General features: G+C 41.3%; 1 protein-coding gene across 1 annotated transcript; it reads right to left on the bottom strand.

The window, feature by feature from the left end:
• Positions 1–660: 660 nt before the first annotated feature.
• On the bottom strand, positions 661–25,036 carry caln2 (calneuron 2). The gene is made up of 6 exons (XM_034139818.1): positions 24,857–25,036; positions 18,498–18,622; positions 14,489–14,632; positions 12,358–12,470; positions 5,323–5,476; positions 661–2,710 (listed from the first exon to the last, which is right to left on the bottom strand). Exons 2-6 carry the CDS (start codon positions 18,613–18,615, stop codon positions 2,583–2,585), a joined length of 657 nt encoding a protein of 218 aa, XP_033995709.1. The 5' UTR covers positions 18,616–18,622; positions 24,857–25,036; the 3' UTR covers positions 661–2,582.

Genomic DNA, 25,036 nt, shown 5'->3' on the forward strand with positions numbered 1-25,036 from the left:
GAGCACCGAGCAATTCAGGAATCCACAAACAGGATGTCGCCGTTATGGCACATTATGTTGCAACAAATGATCACCAACAAATGTACGACAAAGATCATCACTATAGGGCTGGGCAATTTGGTTTAAATAATTCACACATAATAAGTCACAATATAAATGAAAATATGTTATCTGTTAATACCAAAAATGTATGGAATTTTGAAATAATAGACATTAGGTTTACTGTTTTGACGCGGATAATGACTTTAAAGGTCCCCTATTATACTGTTTTTCATCAATATATTATAGGTCTCAGATATATACAAACATGTCTCTGGAGTGTTTGGCTCGAAACACCAAACAGATCATGCATTGCAGCATCCCATAATCCCCTCTGTTTCAGCTCTGTTTCAAAAGTGCTGATTCTCTGTCTGTTACTTTAGATGAAAATAAGGAGCCACTCCCCACGCCCCTCTGAGAGATATTTGGTTGAAAAGAACACAATGGTGCTCTAGGAGGAGATTCAGGTGATAAGGTGGGCGGGTGTCACCTTGGTTGGTTATTGGCTAATGGTTACACAAGCCAACAAATCGTTATGACATCATAAAGTGGCCAAAATCTGATCAGCTCATTTTCAGACAGGTTTTTATATAAATGGATCAGGAGAAAAAGTGAGCGAATCTTTTTTCCTGAAACTTTCAGAATCTCTTTACACAGAGGGGACACATGTTGATGTAGAAGAGACATGAAAAAGTGGATTTTGCATAATAGGTGACCTTTAAAATAACTTAATCTCAGTCGTAGTCTTGTTTTGAAATGACTATTTGATCTAAATCTTCTGCTTGGACAACAGAATAATGGACATCATTACTGGTATGATACTATTCTAACAGTTGATTAACAATGACATTTCTGTAACGCAGAGCTCTACACCGAAAGAAAAAAGAAAATCCTCAAACGTAATCTGTGGAGTCACTGGGATTTTCATCCTCGGGGGGCTCCATTATAAAGACGAGCATGACTGTCTGTTCTTGTCAAACCCCCTGACTCCAGTAAGCTCTTTAAAATGGTAGTGCTATCAGGTCGATGGTCTGAACCATAAACCATAGCTATGACTCCAGAAACTAACCAAGGTCCTGCATCAGCCAGTGTGCTGGTGCGACAACACAATTTGGGTTCTTGGGGAAACACTTGGTTTTGCATTTAAGAAACAGTGAACCAAATCAGACCAAAATGTGACATCGACACAACAAATATCTAAGCTCAAATTCAGTGGCGTTGTTCTTCACTTCTGAACACCTTGTAAACATGGTAGTTCAAGTGTTTAGCTGCAGTTCTCATTTAAACCACTAGAATGCAACCTTTTCCAAAAAGAAACTGCTGCTGTACTTCCAGCGTGTCACAGCTCAACTGTATATCCCTGATTTATCTCACTAGTTTCCACCCTTCATACATTCTGCTGTTGTGAACAAACACTACATTACACAAGATAATTACTACTATATATACAGAGAGATTCATGGGAGCTAGACAAATGTTTGATATGGCAGTGTACATACTGGCATGCTTTTTGTGCAGTTTATAATTACCACAGTTGGGTCTTATTACAAGGAGATGTTGAGGTGAAGGATTTTTTTACCAACGCATAACTGAAAACATGGGAATTTATATCTGTTCCTACTAATTATCACAAACCTTCATATATTTTCCTCTCAGACGGCCTGAGCTTATTATGTACTGTCTAGTGAAGGTAGAGGTTAACCGCTTCAAACCCCCTTGAGAAATACATTTTTGGACTGTCTCTCAGAGTAGGAAGTTAATTTATCAGGAGAGACTTCAGATATTTGGTCCATCTGAAGCACAGAATTAAGGCAAAAAGAGACCTTTTGACACCTACTCTGCTTTTTGCTTTAAATCCATGTGCTCTAGTATAGACCAAATATATTTTGTGATACATTAGTTACTATCTTTGACACACCTACAGACAAAGAGATGATTCCCAAGTTTCCCCTCACTGAGTATTGAGTTGTGCTCCTTACACAAAGACTTCATATGCCCCGACATTTAGTGGACTGAGTTGGTCGATGATGTTTAAACATGACTATTTGAGATGTGATGGATTTACAATACATTTAAATACAGTGCCTGACATTCAGTGCTCTCATTCACTCACATTCAGCTACTTCTCTAAGGTAAATATGCAGTTGTTCATAATAACCACTGTTATTTTTAAATTAGGAATGGCTCAAAGCACCTGATAAACTTTTTCTGGTAATTAGAAAATCAAGTTTAAAGAGTGGTCTCTGTCAAAATAACACCCTCTATTTATTCTCACGTTTTTTTTTATAAAAACATAATTGTTTCAGTTCTTTGTGACCAGTAAGTCCAGTAACTATACATGGTGACATCTTCAATGCAAAACAAATTTATATTTCTCGTCACCTCACTCACATTTACTACTTCTAAGTTCAAATTAACCTAAAAAAACCTCAACTGATTGTTTAGAGAAGTGCTCGGGTTGTAGCTGGTCCTGCTTTGGCTGCAAAGACGAGATGTGAGGTCGTGGCTGTTCTGTCCACTTGCCATGCTCACAGTGCAATTGGTTACTCCATGCCGTTCCGCAGCATCTGATTGGCTGCGATGAGCATGACACTGATAATGAAAGCCATGGCGAAGGCGCAGATCAGGCTCTTCCTGACACACGTCTGCCGATTCTTCTTCTTGGGATGGACTGTGAAGAAGACAAAAGAAATGAGGGACAGGTTTAGAGTTTTGGATTGTGAAGCTCAAGTGTTGGCCTCTCGTTTGATGATGATTGGTTAACTTATCAACAGGTTTATTGACTTCAAAATAATTATACAAAATAAATATATAATGCGTGATTGGTTGACATTTTTGGCAATGCACTTCAAGATTGATACCACTCTCTCTCACACTTTATATGTGACCAACATTATCAAGTGATTTGATTTGAGGCACAAACTCAATCTAATACTCCCTATGATGCAGCAAAAACAAAGACAAGAGGAGTAACATCAAACTTTAAGGTTGTTCTGTGGGCTGAAAGACAGTTTTCCCCTAAAGACATAATCTCAGGAGATGGAAAAAAGAGCAGAGTCCGATGTGTCCTCCAACAGGCCTTGCAGCAAAGGCAACAACCAAAAGTCTCCTCTCTTAGCTCCCTTGTCTTAGTTCGTTAGAATCACACACTGCATCAATAAATCAATTCAGAGCTCTGAGTCGAGGATCTAAGAGGGACTGTGCAAGGCGTTGAAGTCCCGACGGACAGGAAGAAGATGGGAAGGACGCATGAAAGAGGGAAGTTGAGGATATGGGAAGATGGTTCATTGAAAGTAAAACAGCTGTTCTCTTCAGGAGAGGCTCTTTTTACCTCTTTATCTCTTTTAATTCTTCAAACGTTTCCTCTTCCTAACTCCTTCCCTAAACACCCAAAGACTTTTTGAAAGAGGCTGCCAAACCAGCACTTCCCTGATCCCTTTTTTAGCCTCTTATCTCCTCCTTCACTGTCCCTACTCCCTCTGCTAAGTTTCTCCATGTCCTCCCAGCTGTCTCCTTTTAGGCCTCCCCCAGACTGTAGGCCAGTACCCAATAGATTCATTAAGACTTTCACAGTTTTACAGCGTGTTTGATCTGTCTTTACCTTTGTGCTAGTCTGACTTGTGGATGGTTCACAGAAGTAAGGCAAATTTATAGTTCTGCACCATAACTAAGAAGAGGTCAGACTTCCTTTTTGTCTTCCTTCTCATCTCCCTAAAGCAACATAACTTGGTCTGAAAGTATTTCTCAACTAAAATGCCTTCTGTGTTGGGCACTCAGATTTAAAAAACCCGTCCTCTTCTTGGCTTTGAAAAATAAAGAAATGAATGCATGACCTCGAGATGAATAGATGTCATCATTTAAATATCACATCTGTTTTCCTGAATATACGTCAGCATTCATGACCTTGCCCTCAGGATCTCCTCGGTACAAATAAAACATCTGTGGTGGGTAATGATTTTGGTAGAGCAGAAATGAGGAATTTTCCCTTGAATCTTTCGGTGTAAGGCCAAGAAAGTCATTTAAAAGCATGTTTGTTAATCAATAAGTATTGAGTGATATATCTTGGATTCCCATGGATGTCAATTGTAGTGAGTCATACGTTTTAGCCTTTGAACAGTTGCTTTGAGTAAACATAATGTTTTTCCACAAAATGAAAATAATTCACTCAAGATCTGTCACTTTTTATTGATGTAGCTAGGTAGCAACTAGCTAGCTATATGAAAAAAATACTCGAAGCTTATTGGTTTATTATCTCTTATAAACAGCTGAAACGGCCGTCAATTACTCTCACAAGACCAATAGGAAAGGCTCAAGAAATTTGAATTGTGGGTATTAATTGGAGTTCTGGAAACAGGCTAGTTCAACCCTGTTTACTTATGCTAAGCTATGCTAACTTTGGCGAAAACACAAACATTGCTATTCCAAAAATGTTGAACTTAAAGGTGGGGTAGGTCATTTTGGAGAAACCAGCTCGAGTGTGCTAGAATTTGAAAATACACAGCCGGAAAAAATCTGCCACTTCCTTACAGAGCCCCTCCTCCAACACACACGAACGCGCACATGACCAATGAGGGCACGAGATAAGTTTGTGCACAGATGGAAGGCTGACAGGCAGGTAGGCCATCCAGTTCTTTTAGCCGGGCCGGCTAAAATGATTGGTCGTACTTTTTACAGTACTACGGCTTCCACAGATGACATTTTTTAATGGATTTTTTGTCAAAGCACTTAAGATATTCATTGCTATCGGGATGTTAAGAGCATTCCATGGAATATAACAAAAAGTGTATCTCGAGCCGGTTTCTCAAACTTACCTACCCCACCTTTAAACGAACGGATTAAGTTCAGATCATTTATTTGTAAACGTAGGTAGATTTGGTTTGGAGATAAAAGACAAGGAATCCATTATGACCTAAAACAACACAGACAACAGACAGACAGTCACATCCAAGCACATTTAAAAACCAGTAGTACTAACATGAGCAATCCACAAAGTTAATGAATGAATAAATAAATAGGCATTGCTTCCATAGCATCTGTGTGACGCTGCTACAACTCATGCTGAGTCATCGTCCAATATAGAGCTGGATAATCGCTGTAACTGCCTGAGTTACAGGCATTAAACACAGATTACGTTTATGGAGAATATTTTGGTCATAGATACATTAACTCATATATACTCAACATAACTTTCTAAAATAGCCCATCAAGTGAATTACAAAAGACTTTGCAGCAACAGTACAGGTATTAATAACAGCAACGTTTCCAAGAGAGCAGCTTCCTCACCTCCCTCGTACTCAGGGCAGTTCCCTGAGCTTTCGTTGAGGCCTTCCTCCTCGGTGATGATGATGTTCTCGATGTCCTTCATTGTCAGGTGGTCCCTGAAGGCGTGGAACAGCACCTGCTTCAGCTCATCCAGAGACAGCTGCTGCATGTCAAACTGCAGGGGCACAAGACAATCAATGCAGACACTGTCACCCACAAACTGGCTATATGAGGGCAGATAAATATAGAAGATACGACTGAGGTGTGAAATGTACAAGCTGCATGAAATGATGGCATGCATGGATTGCTTTTAAATGTGTTTATTTGTATGTACACGTTATAAGAAGGGATGGTGTGTGTTGTAATGTATTGGCAGCATGTTTGCCTATGCATCACTGGTTCTATTTGTGGGTGCTAGAATCAGTATGCAACCTGTGTGTGCTCTGATAAAGGGGGATGCAAGCGCAATTGGTTTAATGGATGTATCAATTACAATGGAAATACCAGCATACTAACGTCCTTGTAGGTGGTTGTTTTCTCAGTTGTGTGTGCATGTTTGTGTTTACAATGATTAATGGGCTCAAAGTCTGAATCTTAGCCTCTGTCCCATTCCCTGTCTGCCCTTCCTAAACATCACGTCCTTCCTGCCCCCACAGATCCTCTCTATAATACATACACACACTTGCACACCCCCTCCTGAAACCCACTATCATCCAGGTCGAGGTTATTTACCTCACAGACAGCCACAAATACAATCAGTCGCTTGGTTTAGCACAACAGATGGACATACTGAGGCAGGCGAGGCAAAGAGGAAGAAGATAGGGGGTATATTTCTCGAGAAAAATGAAAGGGACATACTGTAGGATGGAAAAAAAGGAAAGTAAAGTGAAGTCAGAGAAAATTGAGATGAAAGAAGTAGTGGAACAGTGAGATGGATAACATCTATACTGCAAGTAGGGTGTGGTTTCGAACCTCTGAGTTTGACATTGGAGAAATGTTGCTACTACTTTGAAGATCGATACCGCTCTCATTTCTGTTCTTTAAATATGTAACATTTGCTTCAGGCTGGAAACAGGGGCCTGGCTCCTTCTCAATGTAACACAAATCTGCCAACCAGAATAAAGAAAGATCACTTCTTTTGTTTTTAAATGAGCAGTGACTTTCTAGAGTCAAGTTGTCCCTATTAGGTTGCCAGGCAACTAGCGGAGACTCTAGCAAGTCACAGCACCGTCCAACAGTTTACACAACTAAGATAAGTAAAAAACAAACCAGATAACATGCTTATTAGAGAGACTTCGGTGCAAGAGTTTCTACATTTGACAACAGTCATGATGCTTCCAGCTGTCTCATGGTTTATATTTAAATAACAGATGTGACAGTGGATCCGATGTTTTTGATGTCTAATGCTCAGCAAAAAAGATCGTCCTTTGATAATGATTTAAAGCATAATTGGGACAAATATTTGAACATGGTTTTGTAGAGGACCTCATTTTGGGTTTGGTAACACAACCCAGACATCCTTTTGTTTTACAAAAATTCAAATTAAACCCAGCTCTATTTTTGGATGTTCTCTGCCGTCAGATTACAACACGGCAACAAAGCAATCAGTGGAACATAACCACAATATAATGCAATCTTTTAGAGGTATGATATCATCTATCAACAGGCAAACATGAAGAGACACACGCACACACACACACACACACACACACACACACACACACACACACACACACACACACACACACACACACACACACACACACACACACACACACACACACACACACACACCACACACACACACACACACACACACACACACACACACACACACACACACACACACACACACACACACACACACACACACACACACACACACACACACACACACACACGAGAATGATTTATTTCATGCAATAAATCATTATGTCCCTAACATTTACTCTTCACCCTCTCAAATGTTCATACTCTATCTGGGAGCTAAGGTCGAAGTGAAATGACATTTTCTTTCTTTTTGAAAAGGTTTGGTTTCACTCGGTGGCTTTTAGAATATCAAACAGGCAACAGTGACAGGAGAAGTTAAAGACAGATGGGTGGTCTCGCACAAAGAAGAAGATTCTAAATTATGGCATCATAAATTGTTGGCTTCAGATAAAAAAACACAATCCAAAAAACGAGAGTTAGAGAACAAGCTGTTGTCTATGGGCTATCAGAGCGACTTCATCTCAGATCTATCTTCGAAACCCTACCTTTTCAGTAGGGTCTGTTTATGTGATCATTATTATAGGTTGTTATGGTCAATCATAAAACACAGATGGCCGTTTACAGTTAGAGTTTCAACGGACGTCTGACCCATGTGTGGCTCTCCTTCTTGCAAAAGGTCCTCTCCTTAAGGGAATGGAGCCACATCTTTTCAGACTGCAGCCGCAGGACAGAGAAAATGACAAGCTCAAGGAGCATTTTCAATGTTCCCTGTCAGTCTGTCTGCAGGGGCGGGAAAAGCCCACGCCTCTTCCTGTTAGCAACCAGGTGACAGTGATCGTCGCCTCCTGTCACTTAACGGTACACACACAACAACACACACCTACAGCAAACACACACACACATACATCACACACACACACACACACACACGAACACACAAACACACACATCTACACACGACACCACACCTCACTACACTACACCTACACACACCACACACACAGACACCACAAAACACCACAGCTAACACAGCACACACACGACACGAAAACACACAGCAACACACACAACAACACACACACGACACCACACAGCACACACACACACACACACACACACACACACACACACACACACACACACACACACACACACACACACACACACACACACACACACAGAGCAGGGGATGTAAATATTCCAAAGTTTGACTGTCTTGAGTATTTTGTCTTTCAATGAATAAACTCAATTATTGAGTTGTGTCTGGGTATGTTCGTGTTTGACATGAAAACAGCAAGGGGTCGTGCCCAGTGACCGGTGACGGAGCGAGGACACATCAATCAGAAGAACAGGTGCTCAGACGTCGCCCCTCTCTTCTAATCCTGCCCTCGGACAGAACAAGCTTTCTGTCAGTCGTCCACCTGCTTTGTCTTCTGACCCTTCTCTTAAAAGTCACCCAGAGTGACAACCTGCAAGCATTGTTTATTTTATTCTGTACTTGTTCTGTCCTATTCTTCTGTCTAGCAGCAGTGCCGTCAGGGTTAGGTGGAGACTCCAAGTTCAAGGGAAGTTTCTGTCCCACTTTGTACGTAAGTGATTTAACAAGACTATACCAAGATGCACATATGTTCTCAACACTGTGTGCACACAATTGCAAACTAAAACATAAAGAGGACACTTTTTAGTGTAAAATTGCAGGTAAGATACTTCTTTTTTTGTTACAAAAAGAGCAGCCAACCACAGATGAATCATGGATGAACTAAATCCACAGAAGACAAATATGTCACAATTGAATTTTATGAAATGCAGTCTGAAGCAAAATATTCCCCAGTGAAGGTGCTGACACAAAAAAGCCTGTCATAATCCTTTGTTCAACACCAATGTAGAGGAAAGAATACAAGTGAATGGGGTCAACATTTTAACTAGATGTCACCATTAAACGTCCCGAGCTGATGACTGACATAAACACTTTTTTATAACAAGTTTTCTAAAATTGCAAGTTCAAATTTGCATATTAGGCATTTTATTTATTAAATAAGTGCTAAGCTGAGTGCTGAGAAATAACATATTCTGCGAGAAGACCTTTAAGGATAGGCATGTATAGTGTGAAATTCCATATATATCATGCAGAGGAATAGGGTTAACTATTTACCTAATAGATATCACTCGGAAAGCACTTAACTTGTTTAAATGCTAATTTCTATCATTATCTACAAACCTAAATAAATTAAGCAAAACAAATGTATGTGAATTTTTGATGTTTTCCTTCCACTTGTCTGAAATAAGTGATCTTATGACAAGTGATGGAAGCAAAATAGACCAAAATTCCCAGACAAACCAGTGTATTCAAAATTATGTTTTAGCATGTAGCCGTAAAATAATTACAATCACAGTAGCGCACTGGATAAAACCATAAAACCATCCATAAAATGGCAGTAATTATGTAACATTTTTAATTTGGCATCAGTATGAACACTGCAGCCGGTCTCAACAGACGCAGATGGCAGCTATAAGTCTGTCACTTGGTTCTCTCTCCTTTATCCTGCTGGTCAGTCTCTGTTTTCATTAACAATAACAGGTGGTTGACAGACAAAACTTCAATACAATAGTAAAAAGTGTATATTACTTTTACTTATCACTTTTAATGTGACTTTTGACACAAATGAGTCCAGATTGGGTGTTTCAAAAGTTTCACAGTCTGACATTTGAATTTCACACTGTGGAAATAAATGGACATCATTAGCTGCCTGGAGAGACTCACCCAAAATAAATGACAGAGTAGGTTTTTCAAGTGATTAAAATTACTTTTTTTTTTAGGAAGTGACCTCTTTCTGTCTTACAATAAATTACTTTTCTGTCTTTTTCACAAAGGTGGAAGTAGAGTAATGGTGTTACTGAACATTACAGGGTGTCTTGGAAAAATTCAAGGTGAATGGTTGAGATCTTTTAGAGGTGTTGGTGGGTGGACTGTTGTGTTATTGTTAGATAGATTACACCTGTTTCCAGTCTAACTAAAGCTGCTGGTGGAAGCTTAATATTTGCTGTACAGACTTGAGACCGTATCAATCTTGTATCTCAAGCTTATGTCCCAAAATATTGATCACATTTTTAAACATGTAGTTGCATAAAATCAAACATCTAGCTAACCAAACACTGCAGGACTTTAAACTTGAATAATCAAGACTTTGCTATGTTATTTTTCTATGTTTGCTTCTAAGGCATGTGTAAGAAAAATACTTTTTTGGTGAGTAATTTATTTATAAAATATATTTTTCTGGGTCAAGTATTTTAGGTTTTTAGAATATTCTGCAGACATCTATCCTGCACTCTCTCCGTGCTAAAATAATGCATAGACTTTAAACATTGTTGTGATAGCTTAAGCTTGTTTTGGTTTTTACATCTTTAGGGACTGTATCTTAATTAGCAATGGAAGACTGGGTGCTTCCCTCCCTATTCCAAATCTAATTTACGGACTGTCAGCAGAAAGGATACAAATTGAGTCAGGACTTTTTCAAAGCAGATATCCAAATTTCCTCGAGCTTTTACTCAGACCATGCTCCAGTGGAAAACATTTAACTCACAGGAGCAGGATCACGTGCACGAACAAAAAGGTATTCAACACATTCGCACACACAATGCAATCATACACAAAACGCGCCGACTCCGGTCACCTTGAAGAATCATGAAACATCTCACTGTGCAGAGATAATATGCGCACATGCTCAACTGAGTCATTATGGCCCACTGTGATGTGCCTCTTTCTCTTTTCAATACAATAACTTTCCCTGTCTCCCTCTGAGGTCTGTGTAATATAAACAGACACACAAACACACACAAGACACACACACACAAAACGCTCTCACTGTCCCCAGAGACAAACTTCCTCCCACCATTGCATCCCCCCCCCTCCTCCTTTCTCTTCCTATATTCTTTTGCACTCTGCTTTCATTTCTCCTGCTTCTCTCTTCCGTCTCAAATTTTGATTTCCCCTTTTTCCTGTTTTCTTTGAGTCTTTCTTTCTCTTTGTGAGAGGTGAACATTTTAAATCATCCCTGAGACGAACACTGTCTGCGACCTTCATGAATCACAGGCTCTCGTACCTCTCGTTTCATTTTCTCCCACTCTCCTCCTTTGTGGTTTCCTTTTATATTCCTGCATCCTTATGTGGGGCACAACCATCACCCCCCCTCCACTTCCACATACGGTGTATTGTCCAGCTTGCCTCTCTACAGTATATCCTCTTCTCTCTTTCAGCCACACTCGTGTGTCTTGCTCCATCCTTCAATGTGTCTCATTGAAGCGTTCCATTCCCCACATTTTAAAAATTAAATGATTTTGATGTTTAATTCAGAATATCCCGATGTATGAATGGCAAAGAGCCTTGTTTTTTTTAGCCATATCATCTCAAGTGATTGCACAATGAAATCAAGAATAAAGCACGTTTATGTAAATGTGGCCCAGTGTGTGTTTGTAACCTGAAACACGCACAGCTCCTCATTTCAGTGAGTCACCCTCTTAATGTTTCTCCTTTCATTTGACTCAAGAAAAGCAAAAAGAACAGCTTCCTGAGATTTGATGGCCTGCTTCAACATCGGTTTCACACTGCCCCCCCGCCCCCCCCCCCCCCCCCCCCCCCGCTCCTACACCTGCACTTTTCATTATTGTCTCATGTGTTACCTGCAAAAAAAGCATTCTGAGAGCAGCACATTTTCCTCACGTAAAAATGTCTAAAAACAAAGCAAGCACGTTCAAAAGTATGCAGATGAGCTGCAGCCTTAATCACCAGTGGGCCCAGTTTGGACACTTGAAAGCACACAAGCTCAGACTTTCCAAATAATGAGTATGGTAATACCCTCTGCAACACTGGGAATGATATCACCGCAAAAACATACTCACATAAAGAAAAGAAAAAAATAAAGAAAATACTTAATTCTCAGCAGGTCTCTTTTCCTTCAAGGCCCTGAGTCATAAGCAAGAAAGTCTCTAAAGAAGCGAGTGTGGGGCCTCTGTGTGTGTGTGTGTGTGTGTGTGTGTGTGTGTGTGTGTGTGTGTGTGTGTGTGTGTGTGTGTGTGTGTGTGTGTGTGTGTGTGTGTGTGTGGTGTGTGTGTGTGTGTGTGTGTGTGTGTGTGTGTGTGTGGTGTGTGTGTGGTACACTTAAGTAGGTGTGTGCAGAGCCTCTGCATAAAGAATGGCTTATTCTTAAGGATGTGAGACTCTATCTGACGGCTGAAAAACACAGTGAGAGGTGAGGAAGAGTAGTGATAAGTAGTGATAAGTAATGAGGATGGATAGTGATGAGAAGCAGATTCAAGCATCAGAAGGAAAGAGGAGGTCTTGTCTGTCACCTGCCAGAAGATGTTGTCGATGGTGGTGCCCAGGAACCCTTCTCTGTTGTCAGAAGACAGCAGTTTGGGCCCCAGTATCGTCATGAACTCCTCAAAGTCCACTTGGCCATCCCCTGCACCCACACCCACACACACACACACACACACACACACACACACACACACACACACCACACACACACAACACACACACACACACACACACACACACACACACACCACACACACCACAGAGAATAGACAATCAGATACACAGTCAGGAAAGCTGGTAGACAGGAGCTGAATAATGCATTTTGGTTCGGAAGTTCATTCGCTTGCAGAAACAAAGAAAATCTCCCTGAGATAGATCAACAGATGGATGTTCCCTCATCCGTGACAAACACCCATGCCACATCAGCACTCATTCACCTTTTGAATAAGGTGTGTGCACCTGTGCAAGTGCGTGCAAGCCATTGTGGGATAGTTCTTGCATTGATGTGACAATTCAGGGAACATTTCGCCATTTTAAATTCAAGGGACACAGCTTGAGAGGGTTTGCATTACGAATTCTACCGGTGCATCATGTTGGAGATAGCAATCAACAGCCAGCGTCCCACAGCATTAATACTCAGAGAACATCTCCCCGATATCATGTTCTATAACTAACAGAGTCACTGCATGAATAGTTTTATACATATATATAGACAATATTGATATTATCACCCGTAAAAAAATTCTCTAATGTTGTATTTGTTGTTTTTTATAATAGGCCGCATATTGAAGGGAATAAGATGCTTAAGTCTCCATGCTGCTGGAAGTAGGAGAACACTTTATTTAATGGGTCTGTAATTTCTGAATAATGGGATTTAGTGCTAATTACTGGGTACATAGAGACAATATTAAAGTGACACTCTTGTAATGAATGAATTCTAATTAATTGCTGCGTAACCTTGGAAGTATTAAGTCAGTGCTCTGCAGGCGAGCCGAACAAGCACAAATGTGAAATCTGTCAACAGGCAATTCAACATTTAAGGGTAGTTAAGTTTCAATTATTTCAGTGTGAATGGATTGATGGATAGCTCAAGGAAGATTTCATTTTTACCCGACGATAAGTTTCAAATTACACATTTATTTTCAGCGAACTTCTTGCAAATTACTAGGAAATTGCCGACCTTTGAAATAAAGCATTGTCTTGTATTACAGAATATTATTAGCACCAAGCAGGCATCAGTTCTCTGTTATAAAACATAACTGCAGTTTCTAAAAATGTAGCTTTTAATTAGCATAATATAATCTTGTATTTAAAGACTACTTTGCCTAAAGCCTGAGGGAAAGATATAAATATAATGCCAGAGATCAGTGGATTCAAATAACCGAAGCTGGGATTTAATGACATTACATTAATCATCTGAAGGAGCGTGCAGGTTGTCTAACACCTGATGATAATTGACATTCTGAAATGAAATGTGGCCGCGACCGCTTTCAGTGACTTATTAGAGGCGACGTGGAGATGATAGAAGTCAGGGGAGCGGAGATACTGTCTCCCCTCAGAACAAATGGCAGCGCTGCTCTCAGAGGCTCGTAACACTCATGGAGGCAAAAGCAAAAAAGCTTTTAGCTCTGACCTTTGATATTTACCGCATGCTGTGGAATCAAGAGCAGGCAGATAAGAACCAGAGGAAAGATTGACTGGCTTGTTTGTGATTCAGGGACTGCTTAGGATTAATTGCAATCGTCTACGGATTTACAATGAGGGCCGGAGTTTAAGGAGAAGGAGCAGACAGATTCGCTCTTTATTGTCTCCAGGGTAATTTATTTTCGACAGTTCACCATCTGCGAGGCAATTTAGAGACAATTTAGCAAAAACATTGTTAAGGTGGCTGTAACTCGAATGTTCATTTAGCCTAAAGAAAGTAAAATAAACATTTAGTGAAGTGTTTTTGGCATCTTTAACAGTTATTTGTATTATTTACTGCACAGTTCACTCAGATATTCATACAGCTTGCTTTCAATTCTTCTTCGTATTTTAATTCAGAGACAACAACTGATACACACACGTGCAGATTCCTGAAAGCAACTTCATGAAAAGGTCAACTCTGTGTGTGTGTCTGCATGCATGCACCCAAGTGTGTGACCTTATGTAGTGGCTCACCATCCATGTCCAGTCTCTGCATGATGATGGCCAGCTCCACTTCGCTGGGCATGTAACCCAGGGAGCGCATGGCCATGCCCAGTTCCTGTTTGGAGATGAAACCATTCCCATCACGGTCCAAAATACGAAAGGCTTCACGGATCTCTGCACGACAAAATACACAACATATCACGGTACATCCTATGAGTATTACATGAGATCTACTATATCTCTTAAGAAATACCTATAAAGTGCCTTTTATGCAATGCTTTGATACATTCTGGTGGATACGTTTAGTTTGTATGTCAACTTGAATGTGTTTGTCGTGTGGTGCTGAATGATGTGAGGGTTTCTGGGTTGGGAGGTGGGGTAAGAAGTGAATATACATTTGACATAACCTTTGTTTTGTTAATGTTTTGTGTTTAAACATTGGGACTCATCACAGCAGTAGATTATTTCCTTGTCCATACTGCTGTAACACTGCGGTTGTGAACAAGACTGAACATGTTCCTTTGTCCAAACACTTGACAAAAACACGACATATGTTATTTTTATGTTTTCTGGCAAGGAGTTCTTGCGGTTGTGTGAAGGCAGAAATAGTGTAATGTTGTCATAGCAACGTAAAACCTCTTAGGGAGGAGGTCGGGCTGGCTGTGTGACTTTGGCACTTTGCATCTCTTACCTCTGATCTGCTTTTTGGTTTCTTTTAATCAACCCCGAAATCTTTCCCTAACCCTGAAGTGATTCATAATCAATATCTTATAACAACCACGGATTAAAAGTCCTCTTGCAAGTTAAACGGGTCCATTTCATGAATCTGAACAAGGGGTTCGATTGACTCACCGACAATAAGGGCATCGCATCAGAAAATCCTGATATGTGTCAAGTCAAAAAACCTAGCCTATACTGGCTGTTTAGTTTTGAGGACTTGTTGGAGTTGTGACAACGGAAACAGCTCATAGACTTACACACTGTTACAGGGAGCCATTAGACAGTGTGTGTAGATGAAATGAATGATTAACAGATTTGAGCAGGTGTGTGGACGGTGCTGAAAGGTGCTTCCCTGGTGCTGATAACAGGCTTTCCCATTAACTGGATGTGCTGCAAGCTTTCTCACAGGCAAATGAAGGTGAGAGTCACGCACTCCCTCCTCCTCCACCTGTCTCTTCCTTGTCTCTTTTACATCTTGATATACTTATTGTATTTTACAAACCCTAAGGGGACTGTACCAATCCTTCCACACAGCACAATCTCCACCAGCGATGCCAAGAGCATTTCCGACTGTCTCCTCCCACATAAAATGCTTCCTTCTAACTTGAAATTGCAAGTAAACGCACCCAGCTCACGAGGCAGCAGACTTGTTGAAACCTCTGAGGACTTCCTTAGAAAATACCCTGGTCAATATCTGACTAATTACCTGCCAATCTGTCGGCACTATCCGAGCGGAGGTGATCCAATTGATCGACTTGACAAAAGACAGCCGAGACAGACACTTCAGAGACGTAAGAGTTTGTCATTGCAGCTGGCATTCGGCATTTCTGCAGATCTTTACAGGAGAAATGCAACGGAGAAGAGGGGGCTTTCTAGTCTACTTTCGAGCTAGTGTTATGGCACCCCCCCTGTAACTTTGGCCAGGATGATCATAATCTCACCAAAAGTACACTTGTGTTAGTTATTCCACTGGAGTTCAAGCAAACAAAAGCAATTCACTCTGAGCCTGTCAGGTGAAAAATGAAAGGGGTGCTTCTAAATCTGGCAGAGTCGGTGTTATGGCTGCCGGATCTGGCAACCCCCTCTGTAACTTTGACCAGGATGATCATAATTTCACAAGAATCACACTTGTGTTAGTTATTCCACTGAAGTAAACAAAAGCATTCACTCTGAGTCTACCAGGTGAAATATTAAATACAAATGTCCCTGAGATGTATCCTTTTTCCAACTTATAACAACAACATTTGCATGAAGTAATTTTCTCCGTCTCTCTCAGGCTGTGTGTCATTCATATTCTTGTATTGACAAGCTGCTCTTTTCTCTGTATGTGTAATACGTCTGTCTCGGATCGGTCTACTATAAATGTCTTTGCTCTGTCAGCTGCGTCAGAGCCAAAGTTCACTCGCAGCTCCCTTATAAGCCTGCAAATATCCCCAGCGGCTGATAACTAGACTGGAGTGCCGAGCCACTGCCTTACTTTCTCGCTCACTAAATAAAGTGAGAATCAGAGGCGAGGGATTGGGGAATGCGGGCAAGCATGCAGCCTCCCAAAACAAAGTGAATTTGTATGCAGCTCAACAGTGAAGAGTACATTTCCAATAGGGTACAAATGAGCTGGTCCTTGATGTATTACCGTACAATGCCTGTGTGCGTGTGCGTGTGCGTGTGTGTGTGTGTGTGTGTGTGTGTGTGTGTGTGTGTGTGTGTGTGTGTGTGTGTGTGTGTGTATTTGTATGAGCATGCAGCCCTGCCTGTGTGTGGCTGTGTATTATGAATTCAACCCTCCAGGACAGTACATGTTCTCTCTGTGATTGATGAAATGCCTCAAAACCAGAGAAAAGGAAAGCTGCAATCTCACACCGGAGTGATTAACTGGCCTTCTTTCTGCACTAACAGATAGAAGAACCTTCAGCAGCTCTCTGAAGTGGGATTAAGAGTTTTCAGATGCTGGCAGCAAACACCAAAGATATTTTGTCCACATCAAACAAGCCAATTGGTTGCATTAGATCTGCGGCTGACAGGGCTTAGATAATGCCTCAGCATGATGTCTGGACTCTAAGTGTACACATTATATATATATATCACATCTCAATAGGTCCAAACTTTTTTGTCCTCCTAGCTGTTCTTGACGACCAAATCCAGACAGAGGCCAACCGGTCTAATGATGGTGAGACGATTCAGTCACTGTACTGCTTTCAGCAAACAAAGCAACAGTTTTAGTGAACTGGGTTGAGTTGAGTTGTGCACAAGGGACACTGGATTAAAAGATTTATGCTACAAAGTGCTTCTTACCAAAGCGCATTCGAGCCAACTACAATACGCCATATGTATAAACAAACAGCTGCAGTCAGAGACACACTCTCTGTCCTAGCTCTGTGTCAAGATTAGCTGTTTCGTTCATGTTAGAAAAATATGCACTTGGTGCAGTTTAAAGGTGCATGTAAAGACGTTCATTATCCTCCAGGATCCTTCAGCCTGTGGTCATTGGTGCACTCACTTAACACGCTTTTTATTATCCACTTTTGATTTCTGCAACGAAAACATTTGGATAACCTTGATTACATCTTTTCTTACAAGTCAATTAAGATAATTTAACCTTTCATGTCCTTTTTTTAAGCATTCTTACATTTCGGGAATCATTTGGTGAGTACAATGTTATCATTGCTGATACAACCAATGACTAGAGCTACACAAATTAAAGCAGTATTAAATTACCTTGAATCCCAAGGGTGTTCTTAAGAAAACTCTTTGGCCGTATTACACTCAATATTACTAAATAAATTCATTCAAGCATTGAGCCACATTCTAACCAAAAACATCACTCCTAACCTAAGTCTAGGTGCTTTTAATGTAAATTGACAAACTTGTGTTTTGATTTTTGATTTTCGGTTGTTGAGAAACACAACAGGTGGATTTCGCTCAAATTGTCAAAGGGCAGTTTTACTTTTGTATTAGTTTATGTTCTAATTATTTACAACGCTTGCTTTTGTGAGAGCTGATGGCACCAATTTTTCTAAGATTAACTGAAAACTTGAATTAGAAAACCAACATCAATACATTGGTGTCGTTCGTCAGGCTGTCTATATTTTATTCCCTTTCATTCTGAGTCCTGTGACTGCTTTAATTTCATAATCACAGTAATTGGAAACCAATGCATCCAGTCAAGCTATGACAAAGGGGCTAAATGGAAAAGCCATTCCCCGGGAGAATTGAGGCGTTGTAACTGCATTGTTCCAGCAGTGAAACATTAATTGCTAGTACCTCACACTTTGCTCCGCACCCCCACCACCTCCCACCCTCTCTCTGCGAGACCACTCACCTCCCAGCTCCTCGGTGGAGATGCTGTTGAGCTGGAAGGCTTCGTTGCCCTCCGTCAGGGAGCTGCTCAGGTAGTTGTCTGGATAGAGCAGGCCCGCCCGCACATGGTGGAATGGCATCTTCTCCCTGCGGAACACACACACACACACACACACACACACACACACACACACACACACACACACACACACACACACACACACACACACACACACACACACACACACACACACACACACACACACACACACACACACACACACACACACACACACACACACACACACACACACACACACACACACACACACACACACACACACACACACACACACACACACACACACACACACACACACACACACACACACACACACACACACACACACACACAGTCTGAATAAACTTGGCACATGTGTGTATAAGGACAAAATCAACAGGTAAGAGGGATTTAAGTATCAGTGTGTGTGTACCCTCGATGTAAATCCTGACTACCAGCACAGTTGTGAGCCCTTTTATTAGGGAGGCAGACAGTGTCCACATTTTTTAAGATTGTGCCGAAGACTTTCCTTTACAAAAAAAAGCATATTGTTAAATCTGGTTTCTAGATTACCCAGAGTCCTACATTTTATGGTATTTCATTGAATGTTTTTATTGTATTTTTATTGTGTTTTTGTTGTATTTTATCTAATTGTATTTGTATCTATTTAATTGTATTTCACGTTCTATCTTGTGTTTTTATTATTTTCTTGCAATTTAATGTATCTATTAACACTGTCATCTGTGTGTGTTAATCTGTGAAGCCCACTGAGACAAACGTGTTTTGTGATGTTGGGCTGTATAAATAAACTTTGACTTTGATGTTCTCCTGTGTTCCTTCCACTCTGCTAATGCTCACTTCTGGAAGAAACCACTGTCTCCTCATGGCAGAATCATAGTGACAAGTTATGTAATCACATTATAATTCAACAGTGTCACACAAAAAAAATCCACCGCTATTGTTCTTGTAAATACCATCAGCAACTCTGTATTATCCAGCGATCATTCGCTCGCTGTCTCTTTCCGGCTTGTTCTTTGTTCAGGAAAAGCACTAAAGTCCTGTCACTCGCTATCGTGTCCTCGTAGCCCCCCTCGTAAGATCTCTTGACTTCTTGTCCCGTCAGACAATCCCCACTGCCACCCAACAGCTCACAGGGGACATCAGGGCTTGACAGGGCATCAATCAGCCACGGCCACTGCTGTCCTGCGATCAGTGCGAGGCTCGGCTTTGATTCATGAGAGTTGCCCCTCTGAGGGCTTTCCTTGTGTAATATTTTGACACTGGCGATATGCTTCATGCAATATTCCTGCCCATAGAACATGCTGAACTGTCGCGGTGAGAGAGCGAGAGAGATGGGAAGAGATAGAGATCCCGAGAGTATTTTGTGAGCATGCTGCTGCCAGACAGGGGAGATAGAGATGGAGATAGGAAGAAGTTGGGATGTCTCTATCACAGGAAATATGGTCAAAGCAAAAACAACTCCTATCCTATCCTATCCTATCCTTTCCTTTCCTTTCCTTTCTCCTTTCCTTTCTCCTCTCCTCTCCTCTCCTCTCCATTAGTTGAGACTCATATCCTTTGTGGATCTTTTGAATCAGAGCCAAGGGGGAGAAGCGGACAAAGACTGAGCGTAAAGACAAAGACAATGTAAAAGGTTAAGAGCTGCGGGAAAGGTGTCAGTCCGCTCTGGGGATCTGTAGAGGACGCCACATGAGACAGCAGAGAGAGAGAAAGCAGACACAGTGTGTTTGCAGGAAGGTGTGTACGTGCACATATGGTGAGCTCTCAGGAAATATATCCTTTTCCTAGTTCTACTTTACTCTCCACCTGCAGATTAGAGGGTCTCAACATGGACAAAATCCCACTGACACCCACTAACATCACTCTTTTGAGTTTAGCGGTAAAGGTCACATTCGACATTCATTCAGGGGGACAAATGACTCTGCAGTAGTCACAGGTATTTATCGGCTCTGGCTCATGTCAGCAGTAAAAGACGACACCTGGGTGGAAACGCTAATTTAGACACATTTCTGGCATGATGATATGTGATGCATCCATAATTATTTAAAATAAAAAAAGGGGTTTGGACTATTTTTATAATTTGCGAATGTACAAAAACATACTATTTATATGCTCTATTAAAAGCCACCCCATTAGACTCCATTAACAGCATTAACATTACAGTATATTACCATATTGTGCACACTTCATTAAACTTGAAAGAAACAATATAAAACTCATCAAAAACATCTTTGTTAATCTTTCCAGTGATCCACAATCACCAATGCCGGTGTGTTAAAAAAACACAAGGAACATCTGTTTATAACGAACCCTGCTTCCTAGAAGTGCTCGTGTAAAAGTCTTAAAAATTGATGTGTTTCTTTTAAGAGCTGCTGCATCATAATTGACTTAAAGTGGACCTATCATGCTATATTTGAATAATATAGTGTAGGACCATACCTATATAAGGCATATTTATACTTTTTTTTTTTCAAAATACCAAACAGATCATGCATTTTAGCCATGCCTCATTTTGCTCAATTTGACATTTTTTAGCCCTGTTTTTGCAAGGGCTGATTCTGTGAGAACAGCACCATCTAGAGGCCTGGCATATGTACTACAGCGTCTCCAGCGCTTTCGAATGGCAATGGCCGTGGCTGTCTCCTCCTGATTGGTGGAGTTGGCCCAATAGCCGTAGCGCCACTGTCCTGACGTCAGGACAGTGTTCAAATCTGGATCAGTTTTTATCAGATCCGTTGCAGCCCCTTTTTTAGAGATTTGGGTATGGAGGAAAACCGGGGACACATATTCATGTGTAAAAGACGTACAAAAGTGCATTTTGCATGATAGGTCCCCTTTAACATTAGTTGTAGTTTGTATTTAGTGTTGACTGATTATGCCATCAGATGTCAGTACACAAAACATGCTGGGAATATTTGTATATCGCTTTAGATAATAGCATGTACATGTAGGCAATGGTAAATCTTTTTTGAGAAGCGTTCTGGTGTCAGTTTGTAGTCCGAGTAATATTGAACAATGACATTTGATCGGACTTTTGTTGAATCTAGGTCAAGCGTCTGTGTGGATACATCTGCATTGGGCAAAAAATAATCTGGGAAACCATCGGGTACAGCAAAAGCGACAAAAGCTGTCAAAAAAGCGAATAAAAAGAAAGTTGTTTTAGTGTAAATGCAGATACGGTAACTGCAGATATATTTAAACTATTTGCCTCTCATTCACACAGACATCCACTACACATGTATACACCCGAGGATCTGCCATGGAGCACCCTGGGGTTTAGTGTCCTTCTCATAAAATGAAGACCGGCTCTATCAACTGATCAACATCCAATCCAAATATCTGTTTATTGAGATTAGCGATAAACGACTCTAAACTTTAACTCACTTTGAAGTTGCTAACCGGGCTGTAAACAATGTCCGATGCACAGAAGAGAAGCTCTTGCCCCAGACATCCATAGGCTTCACTGGGGTGCACAAAATATAATTTGTTGATCCCAGAGGCTAAATCACACCGATAGCAAATGAGATGTTAGATTTGGCGCAGATGGTGCATTATGAATGTTGTTAACTTACATGTAACCAAACATATAATAGGTTTATTTTGGAGTGTGTTTCTGCAGAAATTGTTAATTGATAATTGCACGTTTCCTATGGGCACATTAGTGCATGCATGGCTGTTAAACAAGTTAAAGAGTGTATCTACATCTGATTCCTCCACTTTAGCTGTGAAGAGAGTGGTGTGTATTTACATTGTGAAGTAAGAAGTCTGTCACTGGGACAAAGTGATCTGTCGTGCACTACAAGTTCATATGGAAATTACTACAGAAATGATCACAAGATTAAAAAAAAGTCACAATGAAAAATGAAAAACAATTAATGGCTGTTAAATACGCCACAGCCAGCTGAAATCCCTAAATTCTTCAACTGCTCAAGTTTAAGAGGAACCCAGTAATTATTTAATCAGGGGACAAATGAATAAGACATATGATGTGAAATTAATATGAGAATGTATTTTAACAGTCCATCTGCTCTAACAATTGCTCCACTGACAGAAACACCCACTCACTCGTGGCAAAAAGCAGCAGCGCATACACATGCATCAAACTCACTCACAGATTCTCAGTTGTTTTTCTACCTCTCTCTCTCTCTCATTCAATCCCTATTTTTCACTCATATATTTTTGGATTGCGTTATTTTCTACTCCTGAAAACACGGACTGTTGTCACAGAGACGGGCATGAGAGCTGGCAAGGACAATCTTTAGCAGAAAACCTCCATCTGATAAGCCTCATCGCCTGGCTGAGAGCAGGAAGAGGAGTGGCAGAAAGACAGATAAACAGACAGACAGGTGAGAAAAAATGATGGGAAAGGGGGGTGCAGAGGGGATGAAAGGAGCAAATGAAAGCGGGCTTGCTGTCGGTTTTTTAACTGTGGGGTCATCTGCACCCCAGGGAGCTCAGTTTCAAGTCTACAGCGTGGTGATCGGAACGAATTTAAGCTCAGATTGGAGGGAAGGCGCTCAGATGAAGGGAAAAAGGAGCAAAAGAGATTGAGCCAAAAACTGGGAATATGTAGAAAGGAGAACCATGTTTTTTCCTCACCTCCCTCTGTCCCCATGGAGAGGAATGCATTAGCAGAATGGCAGAAAAAAGCTGAGAGGTCACAACAGTGTTTTTCCCCCACAAGCACATGGAGAGAGCTTCCATCACAAGCAGGCAGCCCAGACAAGACAACATTATTAAATGAATCCTGCAGATAAAAAAAACCAAGTTGCAGCAGCCACTAATTCAAAACATGCAAAACTGTGTGATTTAACTTCATCCACTGACTGTGATGTGAATGGGATGTGTTAGCCCGCCAGGAGGACTTCAAGATAAATCAACAAATTATTCTCTCTTCACTTCAAGCCACTACAACGTCTCATGTCTCCTACAGTTTGGGAAAAAGGCTGATGCCGCTTGCCAAATATAACGAGACCACCGATGATCAAGTGAAGCAACAGTGTTGGATAAAGGATGCAACTCTGTGCTTTGTCAAATAGACCACAAAGCCACACAAAATGGATAAAGCAGACACATTTACACATCAAAGAAAGACATGTGTTAAATCAACAGGCAACCAAGAATAAAATGGCTTCTTATTAGATTTTATAGATGAATAAATAATTTTAAAAAACAATCAATGGAAATCAAATGTCTATGCCTCTCATATGTCACTGCTCAATGTCACTGCTCAATGTCACATTGTCCTCCTGAAGTCACCTTGGGCAAAGACAGGGGGGGGGGGGGCTGCCAATCTTGTCCCCCAGCCATCTCTCCAATAGGTCAACCTCATCCAATACTCTCTGACCCACCACCAGCCAAGTTAAGAGGCTTGTGCACCCCTGGGTTTTCTGCCAGGTGGTCTGACACGACGCTTGGATGTTAAAAGAGTCCCACATGAAAAGAGTTGGACCCCCACGATGGTCTGCCACACTGTGCGCATCTGCAGCAGAGTGAGCGCAGCTGGACTCACACAAACTCACAGCTACATGTTACACTCACTGCACCGAGAATTGGGTGTCTGAGTAAAAAAATAAAATAAAAATAACACTCATGCGCGCTACCCTCCAAAATGCTCGCACACACACCGTCTATAATGCCACGCATGTATACTGTGACATCCTCCACAGGCGGGTCCCCCAGGGTAGATAGTGATGAATGTGAGGCAGGTGACAGATTTGACCATCACGCTTTATGACTCTGGAGTTTTAAAGCATATGGCATTGAACCTGAATACTATTGGGCTTTAGACTGCAGCCTGTCCCCATTTATCAGAAGCAATGTGAGTGAACAGCGGAGCGGCTGATAAAGCATGATGTATATGATGGAGTGCTTTACTTCCCACTGCGTGTTCAGACAATTACACTATAATTACAGTTGTACCGCGTGTGCGATGGACCTATAATCACCTAATCATACCGATCAAACCCACACAGCGCGCACTGACGCGACGCACGCAAACAGCTGGAAAGAGGTTTTCAGTAGCAGTTGCAATAGAAGGATACTGAATGCAAATAGACACAGACATCATTGCGTTGTCAGCCATTACAAAAGCACAGCTCATCGAGCCTGTCAACACTACAGGTCTATTTACACAGACACATTTCCACTGATCACAACAGGTGCAGTCGCCTCGTGCGCGGCTCTGCTGCCATCAACGGCACCGACGCATGGGCGGTCAGTGGCAGTAATCACCTTGATCACCTTTTAACACATGCACCCTGGGGTGGCACACGAAAGAGCGGTGAAGTGAAGCGTACCTGTCTGTGAAACGACTCTTCCACCCGGTGTGAGATCCCCCCCGCTCGGTTAGAGCACCGCTGGCGGAGACGCTGAGGGTCTTTGGAAATATGTGTTTAGTCTGTTTGCATCCGTCCTGTGCTCTTGAGGAGTCCGTCCGACAGCCAAAGATGGACTCATTCAGTCTGTGAGTGGGACCT

Source organism: Trematomus bernacchii, unplaced genomic scaffold (genome assembly GCF_902827165.1).
Source record: "Trematomus bernacchii unplaced genomic scaffold, fTreBer1.1, whole genome shotgun sequence".
Lineage (NCBI taxonomy): Eukaryota > Metazoa > Chordata > Actinopteri > Perciformes > Nototheniidae > Trematomus > Trematomus bernacchii.

Excerpts from the sequence above, each read along its gene's own strand:
- caln2 (XM_034139818.1), bottom strand. The coding sequence starts at position 18,615 with ATGCCATTCCACCATGTGCGGGCGGGCCTGCTCTATCCAGACAACTAC. Across the intron at positions 12,471-14,488 it reads GCAGAGACTGGACATGGATG|GGGATGGCCAAGTGGACTTT; the intron begins GTGAGCCACTAC and ends GTGTGGGTGCAG. Across the intron at positions 2,711-5,322 it reads CTGCCCTGAGTACGAGGGAG|TCCATCCCAAGAAGAAGAAT; the intron begins GTGAGGAAGCTG and ends TCTTCTTCACAG.